The 21,424-nt window shown below is 45.3% G+C and overlaps 1 protein-coding gene across 3 annotated transcripts in view; it reads right to left on the bottom strand.

Annotated features, from left to right (window-relative positions):
* Positions 1–90: 90 nt before the first annotated feature.
* Positions 91–21,424, bottom strand: part of ARID1B (AT-rich interaction domain 1B) — a 35,498-nt gene continuing 14,164 nt past the window's right edge. For all 3 annotated transcript variants that reach the window (XM_023728849.1, XM_023728842.1, XM_023728839.1), the window contains 7 exons: positions 17,832–17,970; positions 17,405–17,577; positions 12,927–13,077; positions 9,878–9,974; positions 7,452–8,235; positions 5,196–5,326; positions 91–2,572 (listed from right to left, as the gene is read on the bottom strand). In XM_023728849.1, coding sequence (XP_023584617.1) covers positions 857–2,572; positions 5,196–5,326; positions 7,452–8,235; positions 9,878–9,974; positions 12,927–13,077; positions 17,405–17,577; positions 17,832–17,970 — 3,191 coding nt within the window. In that variant the 3' untranslated portion in view covers positions 91–856. The remainder of the gene's footprint in view (positions 2,573–5,195; positions 5,327–7,451; positions 8,236–9,877; positions 9,975–12,926; positions 13,078–17,404; positions 17,578–17,831; positions 17,971–21,424) is intronic.

Below are 21,424 nucleotides of genomic sequence, written 5' to 3' on the forward strand. Positions count from 1 at the left end.
TGTACTAAAAAAAAAAAAAGAAAGAAAAAAAATGAGGGTATGTTTAATGTACAACTTCTATATACATCACAGCCCATAGGCAGTAAAAAAAAAAAAAAAAACTTAAAAAATGCTGAAAGGAATTGTGAACGGTAACGTGGAAGGCCAGAGGACAGACGGCAGACATGAGCGCAGCGGGAGGGCGCAGTTTGCGTCGATGGTTGCCAGGTATGTATTTTCAATCGTGACTTAGAAAACGTCATTTTTGCTCCTAGCCAAACGAAACCATTTTCCTGCAGAGAGACCAGTATCATTTCATAGTCTGACTACTGACTGACACACCTCCTTGAGCCCCTATGCCTACATCTCTAGAGGTTTCTATTGCACAGAGCTTTGGGTCATGGGATACAGGTTTTTTTTTTTTTTTCCTGATCTGAAAAATAAAACGCATAGGAAATTGATCGTTTTTCACCCTTTTTGCCTCAGTGTGGCGAAATTTTCCCATCTTAGCATGTGTTATCACAATATTTCTTCTCTAGAGTCAATTCGCTTCCCAAAAAAATATGCAATACGACATGGAAAAGAACACTGAAAATCTATGAAAAACAAAAGTGGCCTTTGAATGCACTAGACAGCAACTTTGGTTAAAAAAAATTAAAAAAAAAAAAGATGTACTTATACACACAGACAGCAAATATTAATTTCATAACTGTTCGAATTAATTATTTCTTTAATTCCCAATTGGTAAATAGTGAATGGGGCAGAGGAGCAAAGATTTCTTTTCCTTCTTCCTACGCTGGATAAACAAGAACAGAAAACAGCCAGTTCTATGTGACCCTCTAATCTTCACTCACACATGCGTGCCTTCTCACTTGTGTCATAACTGCCCGATCTGAAACAGTACATCACAGACGACAGACGCAACCAGAGAGTTCAGGACCGCTGATATCGAGATATCCAGCAACCGACCCTCGTGCAAGAGGAACTCGGAGCGGTTTTCGTCCACTCTGGCCATGGCCAGCAACGCCTTGGCTGCCCTGCACATCATGTCCACGCTAGGTGGCTCCAGGGGGGCGGTCTGCATGTGCATGAGGCTGTGCTGGCTCTGCTGGTACTGGGCCATCGTGACCCCGTCCTCCAGGAAGCTTATCAAGTTTCCAATGCTTCCCTTCTGCACAGCTATCGCCCTCGCGGCTAACGCGTCCCCTTGGGCGAGGTTCGATAGAAGCGCCATGGACATTTCTCGACAGACTGGGTTCTTGCGATCCCCAACGTACCTAACTAACGTAGCATAGAATTTCTCCTGGCGACTGAACGGGGGTGTGGCCAGGATGAGGTCCACGTTGTTGTCCTGGATGCTGAGTTTACAGAGGGTCTCCAGCACAAGTCTCTGAGGTGACAGGACCGAGTTGGGCCCCACGGTTGGAAAGGGGTCTTGTGCCTCTGCGGACGGGCACACCATCCAGTGCAGCAGGCCATCCAAGATTGGCAAGCAGATGCTTTCCGTGTAAGCCGACAAGTCTAGCTGCCCGGAAATGTTGGCCAGCGTGACCAGCGTGTTGTCCCTCAGCACCTCGAGGCAGTCCCACCACCACTCGTCTTTGCTGCAGGCCACCCCCTTGTCCTCGTCTTCCTCCTTCTCGTAGGTCTGTGGGGCTCGCTTCCTCTCAGGGTGTTCGTGGTGAAGGAGGATCAGCTTCCCCAGGATCAGCACCAAGCCCGGATGTTTGGACATCTCGGCATCATTGCCAGGCACAAAGGACAAGCTCCGGACGATGTTGGACACACAGATGCAGCGCTTGGCCAGCGAGTCCTGCCAGTGTGCGATGGTGCACAGGGGCGTCTCGTCGCGGCTCCGCGGCTCGTCCTCCAGCAGCTTGATGTTCCGGTGGCTCTTGGCCTGATGGATGCCGAAGGGAAACTTGCTGCTCTCAGCCTGGTTCCCGGGGTGGGCTTCCTCGGGCAGCGCCCCCGGTCGGGCCGACAGCACGTCATCGATGGTGGCGATGATGCTTTTCTCCTGCTGCTCCTCTGCGTCCCCTTTCCCTTCCTGGTCTTTCTTTCTGCCTGCCGAGCTCAGAGCGGGTGGTGGGCGCCTGCGGGGCGGAATCTCCATCTTGCTCTCGAAGTGCGTCTGGATGTGCTCGGTGGTGTCCCCGCCGCCAAGCTGCCAGTGCAGGAGGCCACTGCTGAACTCCTGCACGCGGCCCAGCCTGTCGGAGCGGTCAACCACAAACAGGTTGTTCTTCTTGACTATCTTTATGGGCAGCTTGTCAAACTTGCTCGCTTGCTTGGGCTTCTCCTTCAGATCGGCAGCGGCGTCGGGAGAGGGGAAAGCCATACTGCTCTTCTCGTCAGCATTGGCCTTCTCACTGTCTTCCTCCTCCTCATCGTCCTCGTCATCGATACATTCAGCGTCTTCCTCCTCTCTCCCAGAATCGTCTGCCAAGGACTGGCTCTCATCCCTCCTCACTGCAGTGTGATCAAGTGCTTTTTGGCTGGGATCTCCCACTTCATATTCCATGAGAATTCCAAAGATGTCGATGAGGCATTTTCTAAAGTACTCTACCAAAAGCTCGAGAAATCCAGACAGCTAGAGAGGAGAAGGGGAAGCAAAGAATAGACATGCTGTCACAATATGGTCTAGGACCGAGGAGGGAGTAATTCCCGACAGGTACCAGTGCATTTTTATGATTACGGTCTCATATGTTTCCATTCCTTTTCAGCTAGGCCAAGAAAGATGAGTACGTCTCAGTGAGAACTAACTCCCTACATCTTACAGTACTAACTAAACCAACATTCACGGTGTTTCTTATTTGCTGCTCACTATGCAAACTCACTATGTACAGTAAAACCTGCGAAAGCTGGAACCATCAGAGGAGGACAACTCAAATATTTTCCACTAAAAGGAGAGACAGAAAAGCGGTAAGACCGCACCCTGTCAAAGGCAAAAACTTGCGAGACCTGGAAAAACAAGGCAGTCCCAGCGAGTTCTGGCTCTCCCAGGTTTCGCTGTATTTTCTGTTTTCTAACGCTACCGACCAGGAGTGCTTGGTGGTTCCTCACCATTTTTTCTGAGTTAGATACAGCACACTCATCATTAGAAGAGTGGGGGTGTGGATTTTATAGACTTGTTCACCCAAAGTGATTCTCTTCTCTTCTATTATTTATTCGACACTTGCTTGCCTGGGTTTTTATGGTTATTATCCTTAGGATTTTATGGTTATTTTTGTCTCAGGTGCCACAGGTTACCCTAATTTACATTCTCCATATATCTTTTAGAGAAGATAATTTCGGCAACGTAGTAGCTCATAAACACTGAAAATTAAAAATAAATCAATTTAGTCCCTGACAAATGAATCAGGATGTTCCATAGAATGCCATTTTTCATTTCAGTTATTCACAACTCCAGCTGAAAGACAAAACTCACTAAGAGAAAGCTATTGCCTCTGAGAGTCAGTTTTGTTTCTTTAAGTAAATGTTTGTATCAAGAAGAAAACAACACTCTCTATGATCAGCAACTACCCAGTCCCTTTCCCCAACACAAACACCACCACATTTGGGGATGACAGAGAATAAGGAATAAAAAGGATTCTTTAACGACAGGCGCTGCGGAAATCAACCATACTTTTATAGCCTAATGTCAGAGTCTTAAACATGGGTTTGAAATAATCACTAAGATGTAAGAGGAAGCCCAGCTATCAACTATAAAGTACTTGCTTTTAAGATAGTGAGGGCATCATCTCTCAAAAGGACGTTTAGGTGTTTCTTTTCCCCTAAAGTTTACTTTTTTTTCAGGCGAAAAGGAGAAATTGACAAAGCAATTCTGATTATGAAAATGTGTGATCAACCAAAAAACAAACCAAACCCGTTGCCATTGAGTTGATTTTGACTCATAGCAACCCTATACGACAGAACAGAGCTGCCCCATAGGGTTTCCAAAGAGTAGCTGGCGGATTTGAGCTGCCAACCTTTTGGTTAGCATTACCCCTAATCTAAGGATGGAAGTTAATTACTTCTAGCAAAATCAAAACCAAAGTCAAACCTGTTACTGCTGAGTCAATTCCGACTCACAGCACCCTACAGGGCAGAGCAGAACTGCCCCATAGTTTCCAAGGAGCGTCTAGTGGATTTGAACTGCCAGCCTTTTGGTTAGCAGCCGTAGCTCTTAACCACTACACAAAGGCAGAATAAATTTCTTCAGTACTTATTTTCTATTAAAACAGACTTCATGCAATGTTTATGACCTTATTAATATGCTTCCAATCAATTGAAAAATTGCCTTTCAGGGCAATAGTGAGGACTTAAATGAGAGAAGGAAGAAAAAAAGGGAGATTCTGGTCTCATTTCCACTGAAGCAAGGAAATTAGGGTTTTTTGCCCCCTCCCCCACCAAGCAGGGTTTTTCATAAACAGTCAGGAAAGTTACCTCTTCTTGTTGTGTTTTTAAGTATTTCTTTAAAAGTCTGCAGCCCAGCTGACCCTTGGGCATTTTTCCTAAATCTCACTTCCCCTTCTCTCTTCTAGCTGTTATGCTGGAAGCTACTTTAAGCCTAGCTCTGAACAAAGGAGGGTTTTAAGCACATTAAAAAGTAGTTGGCTTTTCAACGAGGGCTTCCAAGTAATCTGGAGAGAGATAGAAATGGGTAGAGTAGACCAAACCCATGTTTGGCTATGAGCTGATAACTATTTTAGCTGGACTGATGTGTACAGGGGGGTTCATTAAACTGCTCTACTTTTATACATATTATATATTTTCTATAATATAAAATTTATTTTCAATTTCTTTTTAATTAGAAGAAAGATGTCAGGTCCCCCCTGGAAAGTAGGGTAATGTCCCACTGCAACTTCATTTCTGACACTGTATACAGTCATAGCTTTGTAACATTTTGATTAATTCCCACTGGCCTGCTAATCTTCATTACTAAACAACAATTTAACTTTACTGCTGTCATCTATTCCCAGTCTGTATGTATACAAGCTCATTGTTTTCTTATGAGAAAACAATACACATATATATTAAAGACTGAAGTTAATGCTATCCTAGCCTAAGATTTCAAACAACTATACACTGATTGTTGGTTTAGGACAACTACAATGTTAAAAATGTTAGATGCATCAGTGAGAATTAACTTAGGCATCAGTGCAAGCACTGCGCATAATTTCATTTTCTGATATATTCTACTTTGGTCCTTAATGGGACTGGGGCTGACTTACCTGGGAGAGATTGAAGGTAGCGACAGTGCTGTCATCATATAGGAGAATATTAATAGTGTCCAAAGCCCAAGTACTTTCAGCCAAGAGACCTGATTTAAGGGACATCATCACACGCCATGCCTCAGGAGTTACTAAGAACAGGGAAAAGAAATGAGGATATAATTAATATTAACTCTATGTACGAAAGAATAGAAAACGAAAAGAATAATAAAAAAAAAGAACTGGAGTGTTGGACTGAGTGAGATGTTGATTTTAAGCAAACGCTCTGAGGAACAGTTGAGCGTGGTCCTTTGCAGATTTTCTACGGAGGTAATAAGCTGTGCTAGAAACTTCAGTTGTTAAGATCTTTTGCTTTGTTGGTTAAACAGGTGCCAAAAGTGCTTCTAGAGTGGGAAGGTCAAGCACAAATGGTCCTTTCTCATCTTCACGTTCTCTCTTTTTGCCACCTAAAGGGGTCTGTAATAACATCTCAGAGTTTTTAATAATTGAGTCAAACCCAAAAGTGGCATTTGTCTTCTTTGCCTTCTCCATTCACAAATGTCTCAAGGGGTGTCTCTGGAGGGCTGGCAAGTATGCAGAACGTAAGCCAGGTTTAATTTCAAAACAGCACATCCTTAGATGTAAAATCCTGGTTCCCCATGCTGTTCCAATTCTGTGTGCCTGCCCCAAGAAAATACTGCTGAGAAGTCTCTGCCACCTTGATGGTTCTGGTTTTGCAAGATCTTGGTCTGAGTCAAGGAACAGGAGATGAAAGGGGTGCTGCCACCACCTGCTCCCCCCCTTCCTGATACTGAAGAAAACAAAATGATTACATGAAAAGTTTTTAAGATTTTCATCAGACGGGGCTAGGAGAATAGACCTGTCATGTATCTCAATTTTAGTGGAAGGTGTCTCAAGAATCCTAGCAGAAGCACCTGGTGTACAGTATTAGCTGGGTACAGCAGAGCCCTCTAACCACAACCAACCAAATGGTCTGCAGTGAGGTCCACGAGACCACCGGCCATAATGTGGTTTCGAGAATGGGACTATGGGTTCTTCCACCTTTATCTATTTTTAAAATTTTCTTGGGTAGGTACATATTATTTTTATAATAGAAAAGTTAACTTTCTTTTTAAAATAAGGAATATACATTTCTCTGGGTTGAAGACAAATACTGATATATCACGCACTAAGAAATTAAAAAAAAATCTTTAATATCTTTAACGTCCCAATCACTGCAAATGATTTCAAGTCAAGTGATTTTGAGATTTTCAAAACATTTCTTACACAACTGAGCTCTATTATTTCCTTTGCTGCGTTAAAAGTACTTCAAAAACAATGCAGAAAAATTGTGAGTACTTCCAGCATCCTAAATCTCTAATGAGTATTCAGAACATTCCATATAAGATGGATGAGCGATACCAGCATTCAACTGAAACAGTTCCTTGGCCCAAATCTAACAGTGCTGTCCAGATTACATCAACTCTCTATATAGTATTCAGCTCCTACTTTTTTCTCAGCGAGACTCACTGTCTGTATGTTGTTACCAAAGTTACAGAGTGGCGTGCCTTCAACTGTTCTCAGGTCAGCTTTAGAGTTTCATGAGCCTTCTGTTTACCATGTACTGCAGAGATTAAGTGGCTTGGTTAAGGTCAAACCTTTACACCCAAAATGTAGCATACAATCACTGAGGACTAATTCCCTGACTCCTACCTACAGCTCTGATCCCTCACACACGTAACATCCACACAGAAAAATACCATTTCATTTCAAGCCCTTCCCTAATACTGTTTCTTCATTCAGATTAGTCTTTTCCAATAATTTTTGCTACCTAAGAACATGCCCATCTAGTTTGTAGTCGTAAGAATTTCGTCTCTTTGAGATTAACGGCAACTACCTCTAACCTTGGAAGAAGTGCAACCAGAATGCTCCTTAGAAGCAAGGATGGTGAGACTATGTCTCACATACTTTTGACATGTTGTCAGGAGGGATCAATCCCTGGAGAAGGACATCATGCTTGGTAAAGTAGAGGGTCAGTGAAAGAGAGGAAGACCCTCAAGGAGATGGACTGACACAGTGGCTGCAACAATGGGCTCAAGCATTAAAACGACTGTGAGGATGGCGCAGGACCCAGCGGTGTTTCCTTCTGTTGTACACAGGCTGGCTCTGAGTCGGAAGGGACTCACGGCACCTGACAACAACAACCTCTAACCTAAAATTAAAATTCTAGATTGCATCTGGAATTCACTTCAGGAATAAAATTTTTGGAATGCTTACCAATGTCTTTTGAGGTAATCTTTCGCCTTTGTTTCAAGACTGGCTGTGATGCTTCTACGGAACCAGGAGGAAAAGTGATCTCCCTTCGGATGGGGGGTGGCTGGGGTGGGGGCCCCGTGACCTGTGAGGTGGGGACCGCGGGCATGACCTTCTGCATCTTCATCGAGGGCAGGAAGGGAGACTTGCTTGGTGACATGCGGTTCTCCAGGGAGCGCTGGAAGGACGCGGGGCTGGGCGCCCGGGAGATGTGGTTTGGCAGTGACGGTGGCGTCTGGTAGGACGACTGAGGCGGTCGCGTGATGGGCTGCATGGAGGCTGAAGACGGCATGTAAGGCTGACGGTGGCTGACGTGGGAAGGCCACTGGCTCTCGTGATTGATCCTCTGGTCCGGTACCATCATATCATCCGTGCGGCTCACGCCGGGATAGGGAGGTGCCTGTGCGGGGCCGCCGGGGCCCTGCCGGTTCTGGTAGGGGTAAGGCATATCGTTGCGCGCCGCCCACAGGTTCTGCTGAGGGCCCTCGCCCGAGGCCGCCTGCATGGGGCCGCCCATCATCTGCGGCGGGAGGCCGTGCGCCTGCATCTGCCCGGGGCCCTGCATCCGCTCTCGGTTGTAGGGGTACGGGTACTGGCCCTGGAGGGGCCTCCGGTCTGGCCCCGAGTAGGAGCTTCCGTACTGGCTGTACATCTCCTGCTGCTGGCCGCCGTACTGCATGTTGTACACGTCTCCCTCGTGGCGCTTCGCTGGGGGCCCGTACATACCGTCCATATGGCGTTTGTAATTCTGAAATCCACAGAAAGACAAATCACACTGATGTGCTCCTACGGCTTACTCACGCACACTCTGATGATGCTCGATGGTGATTACCTGGCGGAATGTGCACTTCACAATGAGTATGGGAAGCTCCCCCAAAAGCTAAGGACTAACGAGTTATGTGCTGTGCGTCAGGGTCAGACAGCACCATGCCTCATTCTGAGGAGAGGACTTCAGAAGTGGGTTTTCCTGTGCCTGAAACTTTCTGTGGAAAGAAAGCCCTCCTTCCCTTTCGCCTTCCAGGGCTGCAGTGTTGGGACAGCACTGCTTTGTGGCCACCGCACAGGCGGATGCTGGGTCGAGGCTTGGGGGACACTGGGGTAGCATCAGTAAGGGCAGGAGACCACCCCTCAGGAATGGACTGGGAACTCTGGAGGCAGGCAGGGAGGTTCCTGGATGAAATGGATTTGGCACCTCAAACTGGACCAGTGTTCCCTGAAGCCCAATAGTCTAGGGGCACCCCACCCCCCACTTCTAGCTTAGTTCAGGTCAGATTCTCCCAGGAATGCCCTGCGCTGGTCCCGGCTTCTGGGGACAGGCTGGGTGCAGCACCTGTCACTGCCTCTCCTCCTTGTGGCACTCGGGGCACCAGCACATAATCTGGGTGGCAGGGCTCTTCTGACCCGAGGGAGGGAGGTGCCAACGTTTTCAGTACTATTTTATCACTCTACCTTAAACATTGTTTAAAATCACTTACAATTGAGAGTATATATATGCGCCTGTGAAATCAAATAAATGTTTAAAACTGCTTTGTGGTTTAAAAAATCTTAAAAAAAAAAAAAAAAAAATCCATTTGCAAGAGGTCTCCTGAAAAGTTTAGAAACAGCAATTCCTCTGGGCCTGGAAAGCCACACCCAGAGGGGCGATTCTCTCCATCAGTACCGATAACAGGAAGCAGGGGCCTGGCACGACAAAATCTCAGAGAGCTGCCTATGAGCCAGTATAAATTTGGCCTCATCAGTTTAAAAAACAAACCCAAACTAGGTGCCATGGAGTCAATTCCAACTCATGGCGACCCCATGTGTGTCAGAGTACAACTGTGCTCCACAGGGTTTTCAAGAACTGATTTTTCAGAAGCTCCCCCGGCCTTTCTTCCAAGGTGCCTCTTCGTGGACCAGAACCTTCAAATCTTTTGGTTAGCAATTGGACACTTAACCATTTGTGCCACGCAGGGTCAAAATACGTTGTTTTTAATATTTTATTTTTAAAAATCCAATTAACTTTAGCTATTAGTATATAACATTTTAAGCTGCTTTTTCTACATGTCCGCTTTAAAACATATTTGATACAACAAGACACACAATTGACACAATCAAACTGAACTTAGCACAGGCTTGTTATTATTTACAAGGCTGAATGTACTGAACTTAGAGGCTGCTAGGAATGTTACATTTGATTCAGGATACCCTTTAGCAGGAGCAATTTTTAATTTGCTGACTTCAAAATCCCAAGGAGTATTTTCTAACACTAAACAAATACATCCTGAAAGTTCAATAAATGCTAGTTGTTTTTGTTACACTTCCGCAAATCTTCAGAAGTACAATAAGTCCGGATTTTAGCCTCCAGGAGAAAAGCAGACAATGAAGGGATCCCCACCCACTTGCCAACTCACCGGCTGCTGTGGATACAGTCCAGGCTGGTGGCCTCCATATGGGGGTTGTCCTGAGGGAGGGCCTTGGCCTGGATACTGCTGCCCGTAAGGTTCATGCCTAGAACGAGGCATTCAAAGAAAACTTAAGTTATGAAGAGCTTCCGGCCAGCGGAGAAACAAACCATCCATTTCTGGAAGCCTCATATCCCTAAACTTCTCTGTCTTTCCTCCACAATACACACTTTCTAACCGAGACACACCTAGCAGAAGCACCAACACTTTAACTTTAGCAAAAGGGATGGGAACACCCATTTCAGGGAACACTGGCAGGCCCCTGGTTTGGGCTGCTGGTTAATAGGAGTCAGAGGAATACCGGTTGAACAGGCAGGCATCCTGCAAACATTCCTCAGATCCTCTGCCTCTGAGGCAGAAGCCTGGCCCATCTCACCAAGTTCCCATTAGGAAGCGTTCTTCAACATTCTGATGTGAGGTGTTAGTGAGAGCAAGACAAAGCAAAAGGAATCTGAGAACCAAGGGCATTTTCCCTAAAAGCAGTACCAGGGCATGGACATATAATTATGGGAAGTGATCCCGCTTCTCACTTCTTTGTCCTGAATGTAAAGGTCTGATTTTTAAAAGCTACACTTCAAAATTAATTCACATGATACTGAGTTAGCTAATACCTGTACCTGTTGCTCTTGAGTCAATTCCGACTCACAGTGACCCTGTGGGACAGAGTAGAACTGCCCCATACAGTTTCCAAGGAACAGCTGGTGGATTCGAACTGCCGACCTTTTGGTTAGCGGCTGAGCTCTTAACAACTGTGCCACCAGGGCTAATAGCGGTACAGATATAAGTACTCAAAATTTCAAAGTCCTATGACTCTAAAGGGCTACAGGAAATAACAGGGATGACTGAAGAGTGCTATTACATCTTAAAACAGGAACGAACAATTTTTCAACTGCTACTACATTGAGAAATTACAAATACCATGAAAAGTAGCGTATTTAGAAGGATAATGGATTTGCAATTTTGAAAAAATAAACTAATTTAGAATCTTGTAAGAAGGAGCACAGTTGGCCTGAACATATTCTTCAGCTGATCAAGGAATGAGAATAAGAACAAATGAATGTTTAGAATATCCCATGTAAAGCAGATATAGAGGAAGTTTCCTCTAACTACGCTGGTATCTAGAAAGACGTTTACAGTTAGGAGGAAGGGACTTTAACTGACACAAATAAAATTTAAGCTGAATAAGAGGAAATACTTCTCCGAAGAGAAAACTTAACCATGAGGTAAATCCATCTTTCTCATGTGATAAAGTCAAAACAACTATTAAAACTAGGTCACACAAAGTTCTAGAAAGCATACCAGAAGAAACAGAAAAGTATCAGCTTGGGTTCCTTTCAGAATACATACCCCAGTACAACTTACTCCTTCTAAACTTTCAGCCAAAAAAAAAAAAAATCAACAGCTTTTACTAGACCCTCAAAAACACCAAACCTGAGTGCACTAAACACTGCGTAATGGTTAACTAGTTAAGTCAGATAACTGATAAATATTCACTACAGCTACAGCCAGTAGTAAGAATTAGAAGAGTAAAGCCTTAAGTCACTATTAACTAAACGCCATTGAATTGACTCCAACTCATAGAGACCCGTGTTAGAGTATGCAAAACTGTGCTCCATAGGATCTTCAACAGCTGATTTTGCAGAAGACTGCCAGGTCTTTCTTCCGAGGTGCCTCTGGGTGGACTTGAACCACCAACCTTTTGATTACTAGTTGAGCATGTTAACTGTTTATACCACCCAGGGACTCCAAGTCCCCATTAGAAGATAACCATGTCACCTCAAGCACTGGATGGCTGTGTATTCTCAAAAACCAGGCTCACAGAAGATGCTACATAGAAACCTTATTTGGTAAAACAGTGACTTTTCAAACTTTTTTTTCCCCTTGTATTAACCCAGTGAAACCTCTTCCTTAATAAAACCCTTCTGTCTGACCCAGCATGGGAGATTGATGAGGGGAGGGGCCCAGACTGAGGCACCCCCCGCAGCAGCACCACTGCGGCCTGGATTTGGAAGGATGTGATCCCCAAGGCAGCGCTGCGCCGGGGGACGCCGAGCGCGGCCCCTGTGCCGGGGGACGCCAAGTGTGCCCAGTGAAGAGAAGAGCCTCTCTTGTGCCTCCATTTATTGTTCTTTAAACCCCACAAATATTAAAGGCTTTTGCTTCTAAGCGTTTCTCTTCTTGGGAGATAAAGAACAGACAAAGGGGAGGGGTTTTTGTAGCACTGGAACCTGAGCCATGGGCCAGGGGCCTTCTTCACAGAAAGTTCACCCTGAGACGCTACTGCAGGAAGCAGTTTTTGGACCACCTCTCAGTCACATTTCAGCGACTTCCCTTTTACTGAATCAAAATACGTGGTGTCAGTACGGCCGCCTTCTTAGCAATATGGTGTCGGGGTGACCTCCCTGCCAGCCGCTCCAGGGGGCCTGAGCTGTGATGTTCCTCGGTGTGTATAAATTGTTCATAGGGAAGAGTGAGGACACCTTAAAAGGCAAGGCCTGGAAGACCCTGGCAGGCACTCTCTGCACCTTGAGCCTGCTGAGAGCTGGGAGCAGCTACCACTGCACACATCCCCGAGACAGAAACTGCGAAACTGAAGAATCCCTGGCAGCTCACAGAAGGAGATGTCTGGACCCTGGAGCTCGCCAAATCACTGCTCGCACCCCAGAGGGAATTCTAGTGCTCTGAGGACGTCTCTCACAGGGAGAAGCCTCCTGCCCGGCCCGGCCTGCCCGGCCAGCCCCAGCATATTTCTAACTTGTGCTTTTGGGTATTCGGTTATAGAATACAGCTGCACCTGACTGCCCAGGACAAGGTCCCTCCCATCCTGTTACCCCCTCTAGCTCACACTTGTTCACCAACAGCAACCACCTCTTATTGTGCCAGCAGGAAAGCAGATGTGAGGTTATCACTGGAGACCCAGCTACCAGGGCTCAGAAACGTGTGTGAGAAAAGCAGAGTTCCCGTGACATTGTCTCATTGCCACCTCAAGGCCACTCACCTCCGGTCGTAACTGGCTCCGTAGGGGAACTGCTGCCGCTGGCCCATGCCCAGGTTGGACATGGCCCCAGAAGGACTCTGGTTATACATGTCCTGCATGCTGCTATTGGGCATCTGTCCTTGCGTCATAAAGGGCTCACTACTCCCAGGCACTGCAATATTTTCAATAAAAAATGTAAAATTAAGCATTTTTTAAAGACAAAGGACCCAAAGATCCCTTCTAATTTCTGTGTTTTTTTTTAACACATTGTATCATATCCTAGATATGGCAGACAATAATACTAATGAAACAGCACAGTTCTGGTGTCAAGACGGGGCCTATGATTTCCGGTGTGCCCCCCCTACTCCTGGCCAGGTACACATGCCTGGTATAAGCTCCTTCCCTTGAGTGTGGCAAGAACCTGTGAGTTTGATGGGACATCACTCTCATGATGATGTTACACTATATGACAAAAGGGATTTTGCAGATATACTTCAGTTTACTAACCAGTTGACTCTGAGTTAACCAAAAGGGAGACTCTCTGGGTTGGCCTGACCTAAGCACATGAGTCCTTTAAATTTGGGTCTAGAGGTTAGAGGTGGAGTAAGTCAGGGACATTCCCATTTCTGCCATGTTGTGGAGAGGGACCCAAGTCCAGAAGGGCAGGCAGCCTCTAGGAGCTGTGGATGGACCCAGACAACAGACAACAAGGAAATGGGAACTTCAGTCCTACAACCGTGAGGAACTGAATCTTGCCAACAACCTCACTGAGCTTGGAAGAGGACCCTGAGTCCCAGATGAGAACCACAGCCCCAGGTGACACTTTGAGTTCAGCTTTGTGAGACCCTGAGCAGAGGACCCAACCACTGACCCACAGAAAACTGTGAAAGAATGAATGTATGTTGTATAAAGCTGCTAAGTTTATGGTGATTTGTTATGCAGTCACACAGAAGACTAACACGGGCCCAGATCCATTACTTACTTGGAGAAGCTACTCAATGTCCAAGTTTAACTCCTTGTCTAAAAGGAGGTGGGTGACACCATCTCATGGGTAGTTGTGAGGAAGAAATAAAACACTGCATATAAAGTTAGTTCCTCCCCTCAGAGAGAGTGACAACCTGAACACAAACACCCGCCCACTGTTTCACTCCACAATCAGGGAAGAGAAAATAACTAGGGAGTAAGAATAGCTCAACATGGGATGAGACACAACTATTTCTAGCAGAGAGTGGAAAGCCAGTTAGGTCAGATACGCAAATCTGCATCAGCTCAGAACCAGAAGGAAACTGGGTCAAGCCCAGAAACTAGCCTGGAGGCAAATTAAACATTTTAATATAAATTCTAATTGATACACAGTACCACTACCTTTCCTCAGTCTATGATGGTCATTTTATGTTATATGAGGCCAAAGCTGATTAAAGTTCTGTGAGCTGATAAAATTTGTTTGGCTGACAGAGGAGCATCAACAACAAAGCTAAATACAGGTACAAGGTGTTTTCCTTTTCAATGTGCTTTCCTATATTTCACCTTATCAATCTCATATCAACCTGAGGTAGAGTTAGTTTTGATGTTAATTTCCATTTTACAGAGGTGAAAACAGAGACAGATAGAAATTAAGGGACATAATTAAAGTTAAATAGCTTAATTCCCTAATATACAAAGAGTTCTTAAAAATCAATAGGAGAAGAGACAAATTAAAAAATGGGCAAACACATTAATGGACATTCACAGAATAAGAAAATAAATGGCCTATCAACATATGAAAAGATGGGTAACCTCACCAACAATTAAGGAAATCCAAGTTGAAATAATCACCAGGCTTAAAAAAATGTTTTTTTTTTTTTTGCCAATCTGACTGGCAAATATTAAAATGATTCATAATCATTATTTCTAAGGAACTGAGGGACCACGCACTCCTACATACTATTGTTCAGAGTATTAAATAGGTGCGACTTGTGGCAATACCTACAATGACTGACTAAACTTTGGCAATACCCAAAGATGCACACCTCCCGATAGCCATAGCCCTGTGAAGGCCCCTCTTCACAATGACTTTGGGCTTGGCCATGGGACTAGCTTTTTTCTTTTTTTTTTAATTTGTTGTTGTTGAAAATATACACAGCAAAATATACAGCAATTCAATTTCTGCAGGTACAATGCAGTGACACTAATTGCATTCTTCAAGTTGTACAACCTTCTCACATTCTTTCTCTGAGTTGTTCTTCCCTCATTAATGTAAACTCCTCGCCCCCTAAGTTTCATGTAACCTTTTGAGTTGCTGTTGCCTTTGATCTCTTATAGTTCTTTGAAAGAGCACGATGCTCAAAGCAGACATTCTTTAGTAATTAAGATAGCCTACTGTTTGGTTTAAAGAGGACTTCAGGGGATATTTTGGTTTAAGGTTTAAAGATTATCTCAGGGCAATAGTTTTGGGAGTTCATCCAGCCTTTATGGCTACAGAAAGTCTGGATTCCATGATAAGTTTAAATTCCGTTCTGCAATTTATCCCGTTTTGATCAGGATTCTTCTATAGAATCTTTGATCAAAACATTCAGTAATGGTAGCTGGGCACCATCCAGTTCTTCTGGTCTCAGTGCAAAGGAGGCATTTTATGGGACTAGCTTTGACCAGTGGGAAACTTGATAAGCACTTGCAACTTTTAGACTCTTGAGCTCAGGTGTTTACTATATGTCCTGCAGGATACTTGGAAAACTTTGAAAGGACAAATATCGATTATCTTGCTTCATGCAACAGATATCTTATTGAAATATTAGAAATCTAATTCGTAAATTAAATGGTATAGTCCCAATATATAAATTTTTGAGATTATTTTTGTCATTGGTCCGTAACACTGGAGGAAAGCAAAGTTTTGGGCTTTATGTTTCTCTCTATTCAGATGATATACCAAGAAATTCACGTACCCCAAATACCTAAATATAATGGAGGCACTGTTATTTAAGGGATCCTAGAAAAAGTACTTCCATAAAAATATTATTCACTATTTTTCGTTCAATAATATTCATATCAAGTCTCAATTTTGCAGGACCCAACTGTATTTGAAAATGTCAAAAAGCAGAAAAACCAAGTTTCTGCTTGGAGCTTGTAGGCCCTGGGCAGTGGCTCACATAGGTTAAACCTCATGCTAACTAAACGCTGGGCATTAATAAGCATAAAGTGAAAAAGCCACCCTGGGTGTGTTTCCTAATGTCAGTAAGAAACTCCCCTGGACTCTCTCGCAGATCTTATCCATCCCACGGCTGCGAATGCCATCTCCAGGCTCAGGACTCCGAAGTCAGACCTACCTCCAGCCCTGGGCTCTGCTCCAGACACACAGTCCACCAACTACTCCACACCTTGACAGACCCCAGAGCCGACTCTTGATCTCCCTCTCTACCTGTTTCTTCCCCAATGTCCACACTGCAGGTAAGGACATCTTCACCCACTCAGTCAGTCATCACCATGTTTTCTTCTCCCTTTACCCCATGTTCAATCCACAGCAAGTCCTGTCGTTTCTGCCTCCAACACACGTGATGAACTGTTTCACTTCTCCTCCTGCTGGGGTCCTTCTCCAACTCAGCCTCCCTCTCCTAGGCTACTGCCATGGTCATCTCGTGGTCTCCCCAGTTCTCCTCTTACTGTCCCCAGTACATTCTCCACAGGTGGCCAGTTATATTTTTACAAAACAATTAGCCCTGCCATGTCCCTGCATAACACCTTCCACCTAGGGTCAACCCCAAACTCATCAACATCTTAGAAAGGTTGGAAGGCCCCAGCCCGACTGTGGGGTGGCCCCACCTGGTCCCACTCTGGCACTGCTCGTTAAGCTCCAGCCACTTTTCAATTCCTCAAACTTGGCGCATTCTCCCCCAAACCTGCCGCCCTCCCATGGCTGGCTCCTCACTCTTTAGGTCTCTGTGGGTAACTGCTACCTCCTCAGAGCCCCTCCCTCCTGACCACCCCATCTAAGTAGGGTGTCCTTCTTCCCAATGCTCCCCACTCAACGGCATTACCGTTTGTTTCCTTTCTATTGGTTTCTACTTAGTTCCTTTCTTCCTCTAACCACAATATTTAATGTTATATTTGTGGTTTAACTTATTTTTCTTTGTTTTCCCCCCAGGAAACTGTCAACTCCATGAGGGAAGGGACTGGCTAGCACCAGCACTGCGCCTGACCCAGGCTGACAGGATGGTGCTGCTGGCTGACGGAACTGAGGGCAGGTGACTCACTGTACATGCCTGCCTCCCTTCCAGGAACTTCACGTGCACCCACTTGAAACTCACAGCACCCTTTCAGGCAGGTCCTATTATTATCCCAATTTCTAGATGAGGAAACTGAGGCACGGAGATGCTAAGTAATTTTCCCAAGGCTGTAAGTTTAGTAGGTCAGGAGCCGGGACCCTAGCCACGGCACCCAAATGTGTTCTGGGTGGACTGGCTGTAGAAGGGCAGAGGGAGAATGCCCTCTTGACCCAGCCCGTGGAGAGGTCCCTCTGTGCATACCTTTTCTCATTCCACCAAAGGGGTCCTTGTTGGGCTCGTAAGGCATCCTGCCCATCATGTCTGGCATGCTCATGCCCTGCTGGTACGGGGCATTCGGAGTCATGGAGTTCCGTTTTGGGAACGACGAGTCACTCACGTCTGAGAAGGGGTCATGCACGCTGATTGTACTGCTTCTGAAGGGATGCAACAGTGACAGCTTAATGATAAAGGCAGGAGTTACCTCCAAACGCTGTGTTCAGAAAGTAAACCAGACCTGAACTTGGTAAATGCAGAAATCATCCAAGATAAACGAGATGGGTACGGCAGTCGTAATCAGCATGTAAACACTCACTAGGGAATACCATTTCCTCTCTCCAGAAAGTCTGCTCCAGGAAATCATGCAGTATGCTCATCTGGTTTCGTGTGGCTCTGCGCTCCCCTGACATACCTGCCACCTTGCATCGGGGTCATCTGTCCATGGGGGGTGGAGGCTGGCGTTGGTGGCTTCAGGTCACCTGGAACCTCCGCCATTGAGTTACTGCCAGTTGATTGCGGGGTCTGTGGACCTTGCAAGGATCCTGAGTTAGCTGATAACCGAAAAAAAAAAGGGGGGGCGGGCAGAAAGCTGCCAGTTACCAACGGAGCTAGCCCATCCTTGCTAATCACTGGGGAAAAAAAAGAATTAAAACAAGGCAGCATCTTATTAGAAATAGTAACAATATGCATTGCTCATAACAATGTAGTAATATTAGTTGCTCTTACATTGTTTACAGTGAAAATTAGTAAATGCTTTTTTTTTAAGAAAACTATTTGGCAGCACAATTCATTTGTGGACCATAAAACACATGTATACCTTTTGACTGGGTAATCGCTTTCCTGGGTATTTATCCCAAGAAGATAATCTAATAAAAAGAAGGATAGAGGCAGAAAAATGTTTGTTCTGTTTTGTTTATATTAAAGATAGTCTAGATGTCTAAGAGTAAAGAAAAATGGGTGAAAATCTTGGTGTATCAATTTGATGAACTACTGTGCTATTTCAGAAAAACAAAACAAATTAGAAAAATTAGCTCTGGGTCCTAGGCAATGATCAATGCTAGTTGCAAGCAATGATACAAATTAATAAAGAGCCTTATGTCATCTCAACACCTCCTAAAAGTCTGTAGGTGTCTGCATTCTGTCATTAATGACAAGGTCATTTGGGGAGTTATGAAATTCAGACTTGTTATTATAAATACACAGGCCATACTGGTATGGTGTTCTTTAATGCTGTTATCAGAGTTCCAAGATTTGGCTTTAACTATAATTACACAGAATAACAGAGTTCCAAATTTAGCAGATTTTTTCAACGTTTAAGTGGGAATCCTGAAAAAATTAATTAACCTCACCTCATAGGAAAAAAAACCCCAACACTTTAAAGGTTTCTGCTTTATTATCTATCATAAATAAAAAAAAAACCCAAACCCAGTGCCATCGAGTTGATTCCGACTCATAGTGACATTATGGGACAGGGTAGAACTGCCCCATAGGGTTTCCAAGGAGCAGTTGGTGAGTGCAAACTGCCGACCTTTTGGTTAGGAGCTGAGCTCTTAAGAACTGTGCCACCAGGGCTCCATCATCTATCACAGTCATTAGCATATTAGGTGTTCAATAGGTATTGGTTTCATTGATTAATTAAATAGACAATACTTACGGAATGAATAACGTGTCCACTATAGTCTGGCCTCTTTTCTATGACCTGATACTCCAGTGTACTAAACTGACAAGACAAAAATCCCTGTCCTCATGGAGTTTACAATAACATACCTTCTGAACTATAAGGACTGGAAGAATCACTGGCTGCTTGTAAGTAATAACATTGTACACTTAGAGTGCCTTTCATTAGAAGCTTGCAAGGCTCTCGAAGATTGCCATTACTCACATTTTACTTTAGAGGAAACTGAGGTTAAACAAATCCCTAGAGATTACAGAGTGAGCTAGGAAGGAGTCTGACATTGAAATGAATACACATCACTTCTACTCAGAGAGCTTCAGCTACACACAGATCTTTCTGCGAGATTCGTCCTGCCCAGGCCTGGCCGGTGGGGACCAGATGTTGGAACGGCTGGCCCACAAAGCTGAGTACTCACTGCCAAGTCCGAGCCTGTGCCCCCAGGCCCAGAGTGATTCAGGGACATCCTCAGAGATGTTGGGAAGATGAACTTTGAAGGCAGAGACCTTTTAGAAAAACTTATTAACTCATGCTTACAAACTAAATGTTGGCGAAACCGCGAAATGCATATTAAAAGTGGGTGACAATACAAGAATAGAGTTGTCTTCTACAGCTGTAGAAAGATAATCCCGCAGACAAGACTACTCCAGAGCTGGCAGAAGGGGGGCAACTGGCTTCCCAAATCCTACACTGTAACAGAATCCACCCAAGGGCCCTACTCCCCAGGAGGCCTGGCTCCCAGGTGGGGGTCTCGGAATGACCCTCATTTACAACTATTCACTTTTACAGCTAATTAAAAAAATGGGAGAAGTTTTCCCCCGTGCCAGTGTTTCTTCCTGTCTTTTCAGGAAAAAAATGAGCGCAGCCTCTGGAAAGTCCATTCACAGAGGCACTGGGGCTCTCTGGGATATCCCCGCCTTCTGCCAGAAGCTACATATGTATGCTCTGAAGTAAACAATGGAAGGTTCCCTAGGTTAAGCACATTCACACACTTTAGATGGGCAGCCAGACTCCTTGCTGGGAAGAGGATTTACCACAGTGGATCTGGTGCCTGGGTTCTGGCTGGGGTTTCCTGAAGGTCGGGGTGGGGGGCGGGGAGCCTGGTATGTCCCCAGGCTCCAGCAACCAGAGGTCAATCTGAGGGCACCTTTGTTTACAACCCGATCCCCTTTCTCATTTATCTTCCATGGAGGATTCCCTAGCTGGATCCCTGACAGGTTCTGTGACATCACTTGTCAGCTAATAATAGAAATCCAGTCAGCCACCTGCCAGCAAAGATGGATGGGTTTTTGGTTACAGATGCACTCACTGAATGCCCCTCCCCAACCCCGCCGCCAAGGCGACTTGAGAGTCCAGGCCTGCCTGGCTCCTGAGGACTCCTCCACAGACCTGACAGGGCCCCTACAGATGCAGACCACACCCAGGGCCAGGCGTGGGCTGCCTCTGGGAGCCGCAGCTGGCTGACTGGAGTACTCTCCTCACCAAAAGACAGGGACCTGGAGCTCGGGGTGACTCCTCCCTGCAGGGCACAGAATTTACTTTTAGATCCATATTAGGAAAAAAAAAAAGAAACCCCAAACCAGATGCCATCGAGTCGCTTCTGACTCATGGGGACCCCATGTGTGCCCCGTAAAACTGCTCCATAGGGTTCTCGAGGCTGTGACCTTCATGGAAGATCACCAGGCCTTTCTTCCAAGATGCCCGGGGGTGGGTTTGAATGCCTACCCTTCAGTTAGGAGTCGAGCGCTTACCCGTCTGCACCACCCAGGGGCACTAGATCCATATTAGTCAAACCAGAACTGGGATCGAGGTGGGTGACTCAGACGCTCTTAGAATACAGCCATGGGGTTAGCTGGTTCATAGAGACTGTTTAAAACAAGTCTAGAATGTTTCTTAGAAATCTTTTAGTTTAGCTTGCTTGTACATGCCTGTAAGCACGTAAACTCCAATTATGTTCTCTTGGGAAAAACTGACTTCAAAGAACACAAATTTTTGCTGAAAATTAAGTTTTTAAGCTCACACACAAAATGTAACAATCTTTGTTGGGATGGGAGGGGTGGGGAGGAAATACTAAATAGGCAACAGATAAGTGGTATCTTGGGTGAAGGGTGAGATAGTACACAATACAGGGGAAACTAGCACAACCTGTACAAGGAAAGGTCATGGAAGCCCCATAGACACATCCAAACTTCCTGAGGGACTGAGTTGCTGGGCGGAGGGCTCACCATGGTCTCAGGGAACATCTAGCTCAATTGGCATTGCACAGCTTATAAAGACAATGCTCTACATTCTACCTTGGTGAGTAGTGTCTGGGGTCTTAAAAGCCTGTGAGC

The sequence above is a fragment of the Trichechus manatus genome, unplaced genomic scaffold (assembly GCF_000243295.1).
Source record: "Trichechus manatus latirostris isolate Lorelei unplaced genomic scaffold, TriManLat1.0 scaffold00002, whole genome shotgun sequence".
NCBI classification, from domain to species: Eukaryota; Metazoa; Chordata; class Mammalia; order Sirenia; family Trichechidae; genus Trichechus; species Trichechus manatus.